This window comes from Tigriopus californicus, chromosome 8 (genome assembly GCF_007210705.1).
Source record: "Tigriopus californicus strain San Diego chromosome 8, Tcal_SD_v2.1, whole genome shotgun sequence".
Classification (NCBI taxonomy): Eukaryota; Metazoa; Arthropoda; class Copepoda; order Harpacticoida; family Harpacticidae; genus Tigriopus; species Tigriopus californicus.
Window position 1 is genome coordinate 13,603,805 of NC_081447.1, and position 14,604 is coordinate 13,618,408.

The window sequence follows — 14,604 nt, forward strand, 5'->3', positions numbered from 1 at the left end:
ATGGGATAAATACTGCAGGAATGACCTTGGTGTCTTTACTTGATGGTGCTAAAATTGATTCCTTCGGCAGGCAATGGGGGTCCGGGTCCACATTCCGGCGATCGTGGCTGGCTGTTAAAACCACGTAGTGTTGGCACTTCAAGATCAATTCCTCGAACTCATCCAGACTTGGATCACTTTTCTGGCGTTGAATCTGTTCACCCAAGGTGAAATGGCAGTCTAGGAATTCGGTTAAAGGCGTGCACTGCATGGGTCCCAAAAGACCCAAGGCATAGAAACGACGAATGTGATCGTCGGGAGTTGGAAAATGGGCCACATTCAGCAATGGCGTGTCCCTCGTTTGAAAATGATTGCACATGATGCGGCCAAAACTATCATCGGGCAGGATCTGCTCATAGATGACGAGTTCACATTGCTGCAGTTTCTGCAACAGATATGTGAACAATCCGGACACAGATTGCTCGGGGACATAAGTCAACGCGCATTCGGATACCACCAATGTCAATTTGGACCAATCAAACCCGCATTGGTTCAATTGCCGTTCTAGACTTGGAATGTCGTTCAAATCACAGCCCAACAAAGCCAAGTTTTGAAACTTGTAGCAGTGGTCATGGATTCGTTGACCCGGGGTCCGCCACATGGCATGAAAGATCGGATGGGATCGAATCACCAGGCTTTTGTCCCGAATGACCGCGGGTAAATCCACCTCAAAGTAGTGACACAACTCTGGATTCAATAGACCAGCATTGGTTAGACGGAAATAGGACAAGTCGAACCCGGCCCCCAAGTTAAGAACCTGAAAGGGCTTTTGAGATCGGGACCATTGAATGAGGGTGCGCTCAAAGGTCGCCTCCATGGCGATGGCTCGTAGCAAATAGCCTTGATCGATGGCGCTCGACCGCACGCCCGCATATTGCTCGTCCAGGCCCAGAATTTGGAACAATCGCTCCAAGAACACATCATGGCGGTAGCCTAGAAATGCATAGGAATGATTTGTTGGTCTACACCAATAGAAACCTAATAACGCTGGTACTTTCAAGACTCACTTACTAACCAAGCAAAACATCAAAGAGCCAATGGACATTTTAACCACGGGGTTTACCTTTCTTGACAAGTGAGAGCTTGGATCTTTGGGCCTCAACGTTGGTCAATTCGACCCATTGGATGCCTTGACCATCCTCCATGGCCGTCGTGGGTCACGTGGGTCACTCTAGATTGAAATTTACCAGTAAAATAAGTGCTAAACGACATGTGGCAGGGTTCGAATGTTATTTCCATGCCGTTTTGTTTATTTATGCGGGGACCAGAAAAGCGTTAGGGTGACTACGATTCTGAGGTGGTTCAGAAGTTTGGTAATGCGAGTTTATAAAGTTCACGAATTTCAGTTGATGTCATGACAATGACACTGACAAAACTGACCATCGTCATTTCATCATATTATCTCACTTAAAATCCTTTTGATGGCTAAGTTTTGCCATAAAATGCCAGACACGACAGCAAATTAGGTGCTCAAAGATGTTCAATAATCTTACAGTTAGAGTAAATGTAGGATTTTGGACGATGCTACTTGCATAATTAAACAAAATGTCATCTCTATATTGCAATATGTTATGCCAATATTAAGATTGTCTCGACTTCTATGCACATCCACATTATTCGCATTTTTTTCCTTGACAAATTGGAGACTCAGGAAGTTGGTTAACAACTAGGTTGAGAGCCTCAAACCACTTTAAAGTGAAAGAAAGATTTCTGAAAGATTTTTCCTCGTTCGTAAGGTGTTGAGATTTTGTCTCATACTAAGGTTAATGATGAGCGAGGTGAAAAGAAAAGTTCCCCAATGTCTATGATATGTTGATCAGTGGACACGCCCTTCATTCAGCAACAATCAAAGATCCCGTGTTCCAGTGTGCTCATTCAGCATTCCAGCCTTCTTTCCGACAATAAACCCCTTGAATGCTAGTTTCTAGAAAACTCATTGAGTACTTAAGGATATTCCACGAGATCCATCATCACAGGATCAAAACCACATGTTGAAATCAACAGGAAAAAGTATATACGAAGCCCATCGTTGTCCCTGTTCTCAAAATTTGAACTAAACCCACCTTTAATAGATTTCTGTAAGGGTAAGTACAAATACCAATTCCTCACCGAGTGAAGTATCTGAAATGGATGGAAAAATATTGCAGCACCTTATTTTTGGGGGATTTTGTAGAGGGAAAAGTCAGACTAGCACCATGGCTCGGAAAAAAAAAATCACTGAATGATTTTTTGAAAATCAAATTATTACTTTTTCGCAGGAAAAAAAATTCTCGAACGCAAAGATATGAGCCTATTTAGAAGTAAAAAAGAAACGTAGAAAGACAACATGAAACTGATTTTAATTTTTTTTGAAGGAAGTTTCAAGATATTTTATCATTTCAAAATCTTTGAAATCAAAAGCCCTCCAAGTTGTCTCCTAGCTTGAACCCCCAAATCAATACCGGAAGCCATGCACGTTTCTCATCAAGTTTAGTCTCTTGGGTCCCTTATCTCAACAATCTCCCAAGGGCTTAAATGAAAGTATTTTGATATTTGCTCTTTTGCGTGTAAAGTATTGGGATTCTAGTTGCATTTTTAGAAAAATAATCAGCTATTGCCAAATAAGGCAAGAAGGAAGATTGTAAGAAATGGAGAGCTACTGTTTTGAGACAAACCAAGATGATACTGCCATCCCTCAACCTCCTGCGATCATTTGACTCTTTCCATTTTTCAGAAGTCTTCACCCCAACTTAATAAAATATATCCTCCTTCTCCTCCTCCTGGGACAAAACAATATTTACAGAAGATGCAAAAGGTATAACATCCTCAAAAGTATCCATGAGCTTTTTCCTCAACCAGGTTTTGGTTTTAGAGTCAATTGTTGTGAATATAACTGCTTACACTTTTGAGCCATCCAAAATATCCAGGGTAGTCATTCAGAGAAACTATTTTGGCAAAGTCTTTTTGAGGAACTTGGGCATGAATTAAATCAGAGATCCGCAACCTTTTCACTTGCTGCTCAGACATTTTTCACTTTAGGGGACAAAAACAAAGGCAAAAGGAATCGTCTTTCATTAGCCAATCAGATGGCAGCAGATCTGTGATTCTTTATTGGTTGGTTTTATCGGGAATTTCAACTGAAATAACCGGACTTTTTTGCTCGCCCACCCTGTAGTTCCGCCACCGTACTAATATCTTTGCTCAACTTCAGCATTATATTTATGATCAGGGCTTGAACCGTTACCGAAAAAAGTAACGCATTACCGTTACTGTTACTTTTTGGAAAAAGTAACACGTTACTGTTACCCATTACTTTTGCAGAACAGAGGACCGACAACTGCGAAAAAACGCTTATGCGATACTTTAACGTTTAGTAGTAAATATGACGTGAAACAAATGACTCCTGCAATTATTTATTTGATCCGATCAGTGGCAAGTGAGTCATTGCATTTAAGAGGGAATTTTAAAAAAATCGTTTATTAAGTAGAGAAGAAAATAACGGGAACGGGAAGGCTAGAAAACCAGTTCCCTTACCGTTACTTTTCCCTAGAAGTAACCCGTCACCGATAATGTTACTCAAAAAGTAACGCGTTACTTCAAGCCCTGTTATGATTATATTTAGGTTAGCAAGCCAGAAAATTTTAATAAATGACAAATTCAGTCAATGCCCGGTACAGATTACTTGGGATGTTTGCCTAAATTCTCTCTCCACAAAATTTCCAAACAGGGTGCCGCACTAACGAATTTCCTTTACTTCACATGACTAAATACTTTTTCTTCATGTTAGATCATGGACATTTGAAGTTTAGGACATCGGCCAGTTAAAGGCAGTTTTCGGCATGATGAAAGTGAAGCAAATACAGTTTATGATGAAAGAGCAAAACAGTAACAGATCTATTTCAAAGATTTGTGTGGATATTACAATAGTAAATCTAGATAAATATGGGCTTGCCTTTTGGAGAGAAAGTTCGAATATGTATCCATGGAGTCAAAAATATGAATGGAATAAACGGCACGGTTGAAACAGAAATGAACCGGTTATGATGATGATGAGAACAATCATACCTTCGTAAGAATATATAGCAACATCAACCAGGTTGAAGGAAGGGAGTTTGTTTTCTGGTAAATGGAGAATGTTGGCCAAGCATGGTTGGAGATGGTAATTTTAGTAGTAGTAGTAGTAGTAGTAGGAGGAGTAGTAGTAGTAGTAGTGGTAGTAGTAGTAGTAGTTGTTGTTGTTGTAGTAGTAGTAGTAATAGTACCAGCAGCAGTACTAGTAATAATAATTATAATGAGAATAATAGTGATGGTGGTAATGATGAGAGTACGAGATGAAGTACTATTCATATTAATAGTATTAGTTGCAGATTCATGTAGAGGTTTCTGGAGTTGTTGCGATAATAGTTGTAGCTCAAACGGCGTCTTGCGTTTGTCTTCTAACATTGAATAACCACATCTTCTTGAGGATACTGGGTTTGTACACATAAATTTGACAACGCATAAAAGCAGTAGTACCATTATAAGGACGACGACCAATTCAAAGCAGAAATGTATCTAAGGATTCATAATGATAATTGCAGTTCTCTTTAGTTCTTGATGCCAATATGATGCTAATCAATAATTAGGTTGTAATTAATCCGCCGGTAGCATGACTAGGGAAGTTCATAACAAACTGATCAGAACATTTCATTCGCCGGCACCCAAATCTTGGTGGACGAATGAATACTGATTAGCCGCTTCACTTTGCTGTAAACGTCATCAAAATCACTACCTTCCACGATGGACGTGAAGTATTGCATAAAGTCGTTTTCCAGGCGCTTGGCCCGATTGTAGATCTTCTCGCATTGCTCTTTGGGCATCTTATCATCATTGACATGCTTGATGAAGGAAATGCTTGGTGGTCGAATGAAGATGGCCACGGGGAAGAGACGGGCCGCTTGGAGCCGTTTGATGGCGTTCCCACTCACGTCTAGGATGCAATGCTTACCTCGTTCGGCTACCTCTTTGACCGAGGCAATGGAAGTACCATAAAGGTTATCGTTGTACTGCCCAGCCTCGATAAACTTGTGGTTCTGGATGTCGCGTTCCATGGTGTCGCGAGACTGAACAAAATGATAATCTCGACCATCCATCTCAAATTGGCGTTTGGGGCGAGTCGTGTGGGGAACACAAGAGCCGAACTTGTCGGGGAACTCCGAGATGAGTTCGTCATTAATACGATCCTTCAAAGGTCCGAGGACGATAACTGGTCGCGTGTACTCGATTTCAATCTGTTGCACCAGCTCGTACGAGATGATGGTCTCGGCCCCGTCCCTGACTCCGTTCTCATGTTCCCCATCCAGATCGTTGGAAGACTTTTTGGTGCGTTTTCCCGAGCCATCGCGATCCCAACGGATGCTGCGATCTTTGGATCGCATCTTCCGCTCCCAACGGTTCCGACTGGGAATCAGGCCTACGCCGAGCTCATTGCCCAAAGGATCAATCTTTCTGGCTTGCCACCAGTCGTCGTCAGACGCATTGATGACGTGAATAATGTCTCCAAAAGAAAATAGGAGACCTTTGGTGGGAATGCCCTCGTCGGTCGAAGGATCGTAGTCGAACAAGGCCCGCACGTACAAACTCTTCTTCTCTGACATTTTTAGCACACTGCCAGCCATAACGTGGCTCTTAATGGAATGAATCTTGGCCTCGAACTTTTCGTAATCGTCGGGGCAGTAGAGAAGCCTAAGAGCCACTGTGGAACCAGCGTTCTTTAAGGCAATGGCGGCATCTTCGTGAGTGGCCGTGCTGAGGTCGATCTTGTTCACACTGAGTATTTTGTCTCCTCGACGAACCTGGCCGCTAACGTCGGCTGGTCCTCCCGCCAAAATGAACGAAATGAATATTCCCTCCCCATCCTCCCCGCCCACAATGTTGAATCCTAGCCCAGCAGCTGTCTTGTGGAGGACGACATCCCTTGGAATCCGTAACTCTTCGTCCGAGACCGATCTCTTCATTGTGTAATTATCTAACGGTTGCATTTGGCCCATCGTGGGCGACGACGGGTAGTGAGTGTCGCCCTTGCTCACCACCATTACGACTTTATCTTTGCATTTCTTCAGGGCATTAACGGCTTCTTCGTGAGTGCAATTGTCCAAGACAAATTCGCCGCCCGGGAAGTTCTTGACGCATACCAACCGATCCCCGACTTCGATTCTTCCCTCTGCCGCGGCAGCCCCGCCGTCCATGACTTTCGTCACGTAGATACCGTTATCTCCGGGTATATGTTGGTTTCCAATGCCACCCGCAATAGTGAAGCCCAAACCTTTTGATCCCTTCAGCAACTCGACTTCTAAGAGCTCTTCATTGTCTTTCACTTGTGCCAACTTTCTTTTCACGGACAACACCACGCGGTTTCCCGCTCTTTTCAAGGCCTCTACGGCAATACTATGAGAAACATTCACCACACTTGTGTCGTTGACCTTCAAGATAATATCGCCAACACGGAGACGTTTATCTAAGGCTGCTGCGCCCCCCGGGATGAGCTTCGTGATATATATGGAGGTGTCACTGCCCACGTGGGGGTTATCCACTCCCCCAGCAATTGAGAAACCGAGGCCATACGTGCCTCTTTCAAGTGCAATTTCATCATACTCGTAGGGCGTGACCTTGGCTGCAGAGACTGTGGTCGGAGCCGCCACGGCATTATTGACGGGGGCCGTGATTCCACTATCAGACATCGTTGACGTCGAAGATGGATCGTAATGCCTCATCTCGGGAAGCTTGCTCATGAGCTCCTCCTTAAACTGGGGGGGCAGAGTGGGCCTTCCCATGCCTCCACTCATATCATGAGTTCCGTTGTAGCCTTTAGCAAAAGGTCGGTTGGTGGTTTCCCAACGGGTGGCCATTTCTAACGCTTCTGTGGTCTTGATGGCACTTGTTTTACACTCGTCCATCAACGTGAGTTCATAGAACTCTTGTATATCTAAAAGAGCCTGGAACAGTCGTGACTTGAAGATCTTGATCACTCTCTCAATGGCAGACTTGAGCTCCTTCTCGTCTGTTTCATCTAAGCGGGCATAGTAGTCCTCCAAAAGCTCCAAGGCTCTGTGGGCCTCTGCCTTGCACACGGGCATTTTCAGACCAAAAAACCTGAAGCAACGCTCTCACCCACACTAGCCAACACTACCCTTAAGTCAGACCATAAGATCAGGTGTCCAGGCGCCTAAATCACAGGCCGATCCTCCTAGAATACGAGATGATATCCTGTGAGTGTGTGCTATTTCAAATGATGTTGCTTGTTGTACTACCTACGGTGGTGTTGGTGTTGATGGTGGTGGTACCCTTCTTGCCTTCTTGCTCAACTGCCCTACCAGGTCAATTTTTCAGGCTCCTGCATGCACTTTGGCCGATGATCATCTATCGGACAATCCGGCCTAGTCGTGTTGGTGGCAATGAGTGGCGAAGGAGGCGCTCCTACATCCACTAATACCCGCCGCCCAGATCGCCCACTACGATCCTCTTGATCACGAGGCACAGTCGGAGGAAAGCCCTTTCTCAGATCCCTCCAGTCGTCGCTGGTCCGCGTCTCCAATGCCTGCGATTCCACCCGAGGATTCAGGTTCAGTAGGCAGAGGCGCCGTGAGCGTACTGCATCCGTCCAACCACCAGAGCCAGACTCCTCTAACCTACACGTCCTCTTCTCCGACGACGACATCATCATCGTCAAGTACAGCTAGTACTACGCCATGTCCATTCGTTAGACAGAGGCCAAGACGCGCCAAAAGTCGGGAGCATGAAGGTAAAAGGCTTTGGAGGGGAGAGGGATCCAAGCTGACACTCGGGAACCGACTGGGTGGCATGAAGCCTAACAGGGACGTGAGAGCGAGAGGCTATTGGAGCCAGGCACGGCCGGCAAGACCCATGTTCTCCCTCCTTCTCGTGGGTCCCGCCTTCAATCGGCCAAATGGGGCAGTGGAAAGCTGGGTTTGGTGTGAAATCCGAGAGGCCTGAGAACGGCTCAATTTAGAGTCGCTTTGAAGCGAGGCCTGATTTCGATGATATCACATCTTGAACTCGCCTTCAAAAGACTGAGACAGTTAGGCATAATTTGATTAAGCTGAAATTCGTTTGAGGTCTTGGCTAGAAGATGAAAACTCGTCATGTGTTCTTTGAGAAAGCAAGTGAGATCAATATTGTAAGAGGGAACCTCTTTAGACTGACTGAGAGGCGGGGAGCACCCCGCTGAAGTGCGAGAATGCCCACCTATCAGCCGCGAAAACACCATCTATGCATAGGAAAAGCACACCAATAGCTATGTACCACTAACAACGATCTTTGCCTTGACATTTAGGTAGTAGTAGCCTATGGAATCTCTCGAGTAAGGGAAGGCACCGGGGTGAGAAAAAAAGATACATTTCCTTCTCATTTCTTTTTCATCTGACATTAGTTCCCCTTGAATAATAAATCACAATGTCCTATCTCTACCAGCCAAAGGATATTAATACGACTAAGGAAGAATATTAGATGGGACAAGTGCTCTCTCCGAGGCACCAAGAAAAGGATCATTGATGTTGGACTTTGTTGTTCCACTTATATTCTCAGCAAATTGGTTTTCTACAAACACTCTTCCAAACACTGAATCATAGTTGAAGAAACTGGGCTGAAGGTCAAACAGGTTTGCAATGAACATTCATGATCCACTGTTGTAGAAATGGTAGGATCCGTTTTCGTCAAGGGCTTGACCAAACTAGAGCCAATAGAAGAAGGCTTTCCCTCTGAAGCCACATGATCCTCTCCGGCTTTACTCTTGCTCTTCACTCCCCCACGATAATGCTTCAGTTTCCAGTCGACTTCATCTAGTCGCATTAAGGTGGTTCCTTCTTTTAAAAACATGCGGGGCATATTCCTCAACGTGTTCGGAGTCTTTTTTTCTTTCCCAACAATATTGTGGGTTTCCGAATGGTTCAAATTTTGAAGACTCCACACCTGAATCTGTTTTCCATTGGCAATGCCAACCAAATAAGACTCGGTGAAGAATAGATGTTTGAGACTCAAGTCTGTTGTCAAAACGCATATTAAAGCCAGATTCTCGCGATCCCACAAGGTCACACTCTCATTGAATGCGGCTCCAACCACGGTTTCGTCTCCACTGATGGCCAGCTGCGTGGGTTTCTTGTTCTTAAATGTAATTTGGCCAATCATGGAGGCCTTCTTGGCTTCTGGAAGGTATTGCCACAGTTTCACCTGAATGGAGTCTGCGGTCAGAAAGATTGGAGAATCTGTCACGACCGCATGTTTCACGGTTGAATCATGGGTTTGGAATAGAGATGCGGTTTGTTTGAAGGTTTTCTCAGAGTCCTGGAAATTCCACAACTCCAAAACCTCGCCCAAACTGTACACCAACCAACGTCCGCTTGGCGATAATGAGAGACACGAAGGGTTGGGTTGTTTTTGGTTGGGCATGACACTCTCATTGCGCTTATTCATGTGCATGGTCCAAGCCACTCCGCTTTGAGACAAACTATAGAAACTCAAGGCTTGGTTCTTTTCCATTGTCATCACTGTGGAGGTGGGTGCGTGCCAAAAACAATCTCCCTCGTTGAATTTCGTCAGCGAGCTAATGGTTAAAACTTTGGGTTCTAGAAACAGCGAACTATTCAAAGAAAGCAAGGTTTGCCGGTCATTAAATAAGTACAAAGAGCCATCGCGCTTATCGACCAAGATTTCGTTCAATGTGCCACCCAATCGTGGCACAACCATCTTCGTGGAATGCATCCAGTCCCACTGAACCAAAGCCTGTTCGTTGCCTCCCGTATACAAAGTTTGTCCATCCCACGACCACACGAACGATGTAATTGCCATACTATGCCAATGTAGGCGGGTTGAAAACACTGTCATTACTTGTTGCGTATCCATTTGAAAGTTGAGCACCATAACAGCACCGTGATTCAGTGCCACGGCTAATACGTTATTTTCCAATTGACAACGCATGTTGACAACTGGAGTATGTTTCGAGATGCCAAATTGGCACAATTTGGATCCTTCACTCAGACTTAGGCACGCCACATTGTTGCCTTTATCCACTACGAACGCATGTTTAAAGTTAAAGCAATAAGGTACTTGTCTTCGAGCACGAGCTAATTTGTTCAAAGGCCTTGAATAGTACCACGCTTGGTCTTGGTCTTGATGGTGTATTGAAAACCTATCTTCTTCGATTGAAAGCTTGGTGAAAAAGCCGTCATCATAAATGACACGACTCGTGGCATCACATTCTCCCAATTTCTTCGGAATGGCAAGCGCAGGACCAGGCTCCAAAGAGGGTACACTGAGTCGAACGACTTTTCCTCCATAGAGTACGAATATTCCCGGGGGTGCTTGGCTGTCATCCGGGCAACTGAACACTCCCAATGCGCTCGAGTCCAATTTGACTTCTCGGAGAATCGTGAAATGCGATATGGACACCAAAATCACCTAAGGAGTGGATAGTGGGCTCAATCCAAACTTAAGCTCATAAAACATGTCGACTTACTTTGCCGTCATTGTGCAGCCAGAGAAGATTGGCACTAGGGATGATTCCCAAGCGTTCCAATTTGGCTGGAGACAGCCATGACAAGGGCCTTGAAACCATGGCAAGGGGAATTCAAGTCCAATCGGCTCTGTTCCTTGATTCACAAATGTTACTCGAACAAATTCCTCTTCACGTGGACGAATTTGTTGTTGTTTGGTGACTGAGGGAAACCTCACGAAAACACATGTTCAGGGTGGCTATCAGCTCGAATTACGTTCAAATTGTCTTTCTTCTGTTGTTTTACCCCAGTGGCAGATTCTCAGATTTTTTTATTGTTTATTTTCTAAATCATCTTAGAAGAACGATCTCTTAAGAAGGGTATCGCTTTGTTTACTTACTGGCTAAAGATACTCAAACTACTAATATGTTATAGCAATTAGCCTGAAAGCAAATTCGAGGCCATCCGGTAGAAATTTAAAACAGAACAAGTACCCTTAACTTTCATTTCCCATCAGATTGTGCTATAATTAGCTATAAAAATGTGTTTCTCAAAAATTTCAAGAACGAGAGCTCCTTAACAAACTAATAAACTAGTATCTCGTACTGATAGTTCTAGATCTCCAGAAAAGTTCTAGAAAAGTCCAAATATACGGGATAAAAGTTTCTATGTTTAGCAAACTTATCTTCTTCACGTTCACTAATGGCTCTCAAATATGGTTCTAGAAATCCTTGTACATACTATCCTGTAAACCCGCTTGTTGCAAATAAACCCCTAAAACTTGGACTACTGTGTCTTTTTTTTAGATTATTTGACAATTCGTATCAACCTTGGTATGTCTGAGACTATTTATTACTTGTCATAAGCATAATCTTTGTCTTTTCACGAACAAAATAAAGGTTCACATAAAAAAGAACATGTCTTGATAATAATGGAATAATTTAAACGCGCAACTAGGAAACAGTTAGTCTATAATTTCATTCAACAGAAAGATATCTTAGGCCACTTACTTTTTGTCGACGCTGAATTAATCAAGTGGCAATCAAATTTACTGTGTTACAATTGAAATTGAATTCAAAATAACAGTGCCTTTATGTAGATACTTTTAATAGTGATACTGTATATGTCAGCTGCTATCATACATGATTGTTCATATTCTTTTGAGGTATGAAATTGATCTTGATGTTACATTTTGTCCGGAACTGCCAAATGAATTCAGCCGTTATTAACTGCCACCCCGTATTTTCAATGCTGGCAATCATGGAGTTGTAGCATTGTTTGTGACTCATTTCCACGTTGCTTTCTTGAAGACGCAAGTTAAATGCAATCGGTTTGATGGAAAAATAAAAAAAATGTTCCTTTCCTGGAGAAAATATGTATGTGCGTCTCGTGATGATAAGGAATCAAAAGTTCATTTTTAAATCAAAATCTCCCAGGCCTTCAAAGTTGAATAACTTTTACAAAATATTTCCTTTGTTTAAAGTAACATTGTACCAGAGGCTCCACGAGAGCTTGTTCAGAAAGCAAGAGTGCTTTTCGGCATTGGTTTCGTCCTTGTCATTAATAGCTAGCATTACTGTCAGGTACGAGTAAATCAGGATATGACTACTTGACTAATCCTATCCATGATTAAACAACAGAAGAGAAGGAGGGACCAATGGAAAGGTCGTAAATGACATTCTCACTCTTGAGGCTGACATTTAGGGTGTACTCATATTTGGATTGACTTCATTTCTTTGGAGAGGCCAGTCATATGTTTTCACAATAGAAAAAGTAAGTTTTCCAATACGAAATTATAATCGCTTATAGGGGCACTATTTAAAATCAGGAAGAGAAAAATAGGAGTTTTTGGTGACATTTCTATGTGTAGTTCAAAAAGTACTGAATGTACCTTAGCAAACGCTTTGGAACATTTAAGACGATACTTTTTTTCTTCTTGTTTGATGGTTTCGAAATCATGCCACTTTCAACATATATATCTTTCAAATTTTAGGATAAAATGTTCAAACCCCTTAGCTAAAAGAAACGACAAAAGAAAGTATATCATGCACAGTTTTGAAGTGCTTACAAGAATGTCACCAAACTAGTGGACGTCCCTTTTGGCCTTCTGATTTCAATCCGTGCCTCTAAATACCATTATGAATTTGCCTTAACAAGTTTCCTATTTCCCCTAATCATGTGTCTGCAGGGTGGCCTTTTGCAACAGTAATTTGACTTTTTCCATTGAAAAACGAATCCACCAAACATTGGAATCAAAATTATGTATTTGAATCCTGGCCCTTTCTGTCAGTTTTCTCCAATCAAACTATATACCACAATATACAACGCAGGAGCGAAATTCGAAAAGCCACCATTACCTCCTCTGAGCGGGAAAAGTATATCCGTCATGGTGAATGAGAGTAACGTATTTTTTGACGTCCTATGCCAACTGTGATCGAGTTCGATGTTATTTGGAAGCTTTGATGGTCGCAAATGAAGGCCATTTCGAATGACACCTTGATCACTTTATCTTTGGAGGTTTGATTAGTTTCTTTTTCGGTATGAAATTGTCATCACTATAATACTTTGTCGCTTAATACCATACTAATTTGTTACCCTTATTTCCGGTCACCCTGTATGCATAAGAGGGAACTTAACAATTGAGTTACATAGTAAACTGTTTGAAATAAATATAGCTACACTAGCCCTCTACCTAAAACTGATGCCAAGTTGGGTGACTGAACATTGTAGATTTAAGCTTGCCTAGCAGGTCGTCGGTCTTTTGTTTGCTCAGAAGTTCTTAGGTGCGTAAAATTCCTATGGTTATTAAAATGCGAACTTCAACAATTCCAAGAACATCGCCTTAGTCAGCATGATTTAAGAGCATAAATCATTGACATTCGTCAGAGTCGTGAGCTCAAGGAATGTCGTTTTATAGACGAAAAGGAGAAAAAGGTATTTTCTGAGTTTGGACTGTAACCTTTAAGAGTTCAAACTCATGTTCATGTGCGAGGACCAAGAACAAATATGACAATAGAAACGATTTTTGTAGTATTCAATCTCTCATTTATTCTTTTTATATTAAACAGCCATAGAGTTAAATAGTACGAGACAAGGTCGAATCGTTTGAGGCTGCCCAAGGTCCTTTTATGATGCTTCCCCAGACAAGACGACCTTTGTTGTAAATAAAACGTAGAGAATAAAAGAATGAAACAGATTTGAACGCTGTGTCCAAAGTAGGAACGCCCACTTAAGATTAGGAGGGGCGTGTCCAAAATTTAAATTGTTTCTTTGAACCGTTGGTAAAGTTCAAGAGAAACGCATATTGGATGTGGCAAAGCCGGCAGGATTTGAAAAGTTCTTCCTCCGTTAATAAGGGCAGAGGATTCCCTATCCAATGACCGGTGAGACTAGGCAGCCATCTTGAAATTCTTGTTTCTTTTGAAAGGACGAGGAGGAGACAAACCTCAAATTAGCAAAACTAACCCGTACAAAGGTACTTAGTCATCATGTGTTTGGTGTGTCTGTTGTAGATGATGTTGGTGTTCTTGTGGGTAAAAGTAGTGATGATAGAAGTAGCCGTATTCAATTGAATTGTCAATTAGCTGCCACAAAGGACAGGAGATGGCGGGTTAACTTACAGTAATGGTGTTGGTGTTTTTGTTGTTTTTGTTGGTGGTGAAGATGATGAAGATGAACAAACAAATTGAAGATGATACTAATAACGGAGATTTGAAGGGATTGAACAAGCAAATCTAGTACAAACGTAGAGACAGGACCCCAATTGAACCCTGGGAGGAATGGAATGTCAATTTGAAACCAAAAACAAAGTCAATCGATGAAGTGGGGCGAGAACAAAAATGAACGGGGTCTTCTTCCTTGTTGTTTGGTTTTCTTTTGTGTGCTTGGGGGGGGTATGAAAGTTGACAACAAATTAATGATAGACGGCAGCTGAAGCGGTGTGCTTTTTGTCATAGAAGCTGGATTCGTTATTTGACCGGTCTTAGTAAAGGCCACACCCGCGAAGGTTGTTGGCTATGATCACATCCGTGACGGCATCGAACACAAACTGGACGTTCTGTGTGTCCGTGGCACATGTCATGTGACAATAGATTTCCTT

The 14,604-nt window shown here is 42.7% G+C and overlaps 4 protein-coding genes across 5 annotated transcripts in view; all 4 read right to left on the reverse strand.

Moving 5' to 3' along the window:
* Nucleotides 1-4: 4 nt before the first annotated feature.
* On the reverse strand, nt 5-1,320 carry LOC131884949 (tRNA wybutosine-synthesizing protein 4-like; the record flags this gene model as incomplete). Its single annotated transcript, XM_059232846.1, has 2 exons — nt 1,103-1,320; nt 5-972 (listed from the first exon to the last, which is right to left on the reverse strand). Coding segments are annotated over exons 1-2 (1,050 nt in total), but the record flags the coding sequence as incomplete, so codon positions are not given.
* A 2,561-nt stretch (nt 1,321-3,881) lies between these two features.
* LOC131884614 (disks large homolog 1-like) lies at nt 3,882-8,197 on the reverse strand. 2 transcript variants are annotated; one of them, XM_059232451.1, is made up of 2 exons: nt 7,312-8,197; nt 3,882-7,243 (listed from the first exon to the last, which is right to left on the reverse strand). In XM_059232451.1, exon 2 carries the CDS (start codon nt 7,131-7,133, stop codon nt 4,695-4,697), a length of 2,439 nt encoding a protein of 812 aa, XP_059088434.1. In that variant the 5' UTR covers nt 7,134-7,243; nt 7,312-8,197; the 3' UTR covers nt 3,882-4,694. The 2 variants fall into 2 exon arrangements, with proteins under 2 accessions (XP_059088434.1, XP_059088432.1); XM_059232449.1 differs by having other exon boundaries at nt 7,308-8,197.
* Nucleotides 8,198-8,570: 373 nt separating this feature from the next.
* Nucleotides 8,571-10,742, reverse strand: LOC131884615 (uncharacterized). Its single transcript, XM_059232452.1, has 2 exons — nt 10,529-10,742; nt 8,571-10,470 (listed from the first exon to the last, which is right to left on the reverse strand). Exons 1-2 carry the CDS (start codon nt 10,625-10,627, stop codon nt 8,614-8,616), a joined length of 1,956 nt encoding a protein of 651 aa, XP_059088435.1. The 5' UTR covers nt 10,628-10,742; the 3' UTR covers nt 8,571-8,613.
* Nucleotides 10,743-13,527: 2,785 nt separating this feature from the next.
* The window catches only part of LOC131884974 (guanine nucleotide-binding protein G(o) subunit alpha), a gene marked incomplete in the record, with an annotated part of 6,709 nt that continues 5,632 nt past the window's right edge, over nt 13,528-14,604 (reverse strand). The window contains 1 exon segment of the mRNA XM_059232881.1: nt 13,528-14,604. Coding sequence (XP_059088864.1) covers nt 14,488-14,604 — 117 coding nt within the window.

Bases quoted from the DNA above. Each gene is read 5' to 3' on its own strand.
- LOC131884615 (XM_059232452.1), bottom strand. From the start codon at position 10,627: ATGGTTTCAAGGCCCTTGTCATGGCTGTCTCCAGCCAAATTGGAACGC. The intron at 10,471-10,528 runs GTAAGTCGACAT...TCCACTCCTTAG, and splicing joins GGCTGCACAATGACGGCAAA to GTGATTTTGGTGTCCATATC.
- LOC131884614 (XM_059232451.1), bottom strand. From the start codon at position 7,133: ATGCCCGTGTGCAAGGCAGAGGCCCACAGAGCCTTGGAGCTTTTGGAG.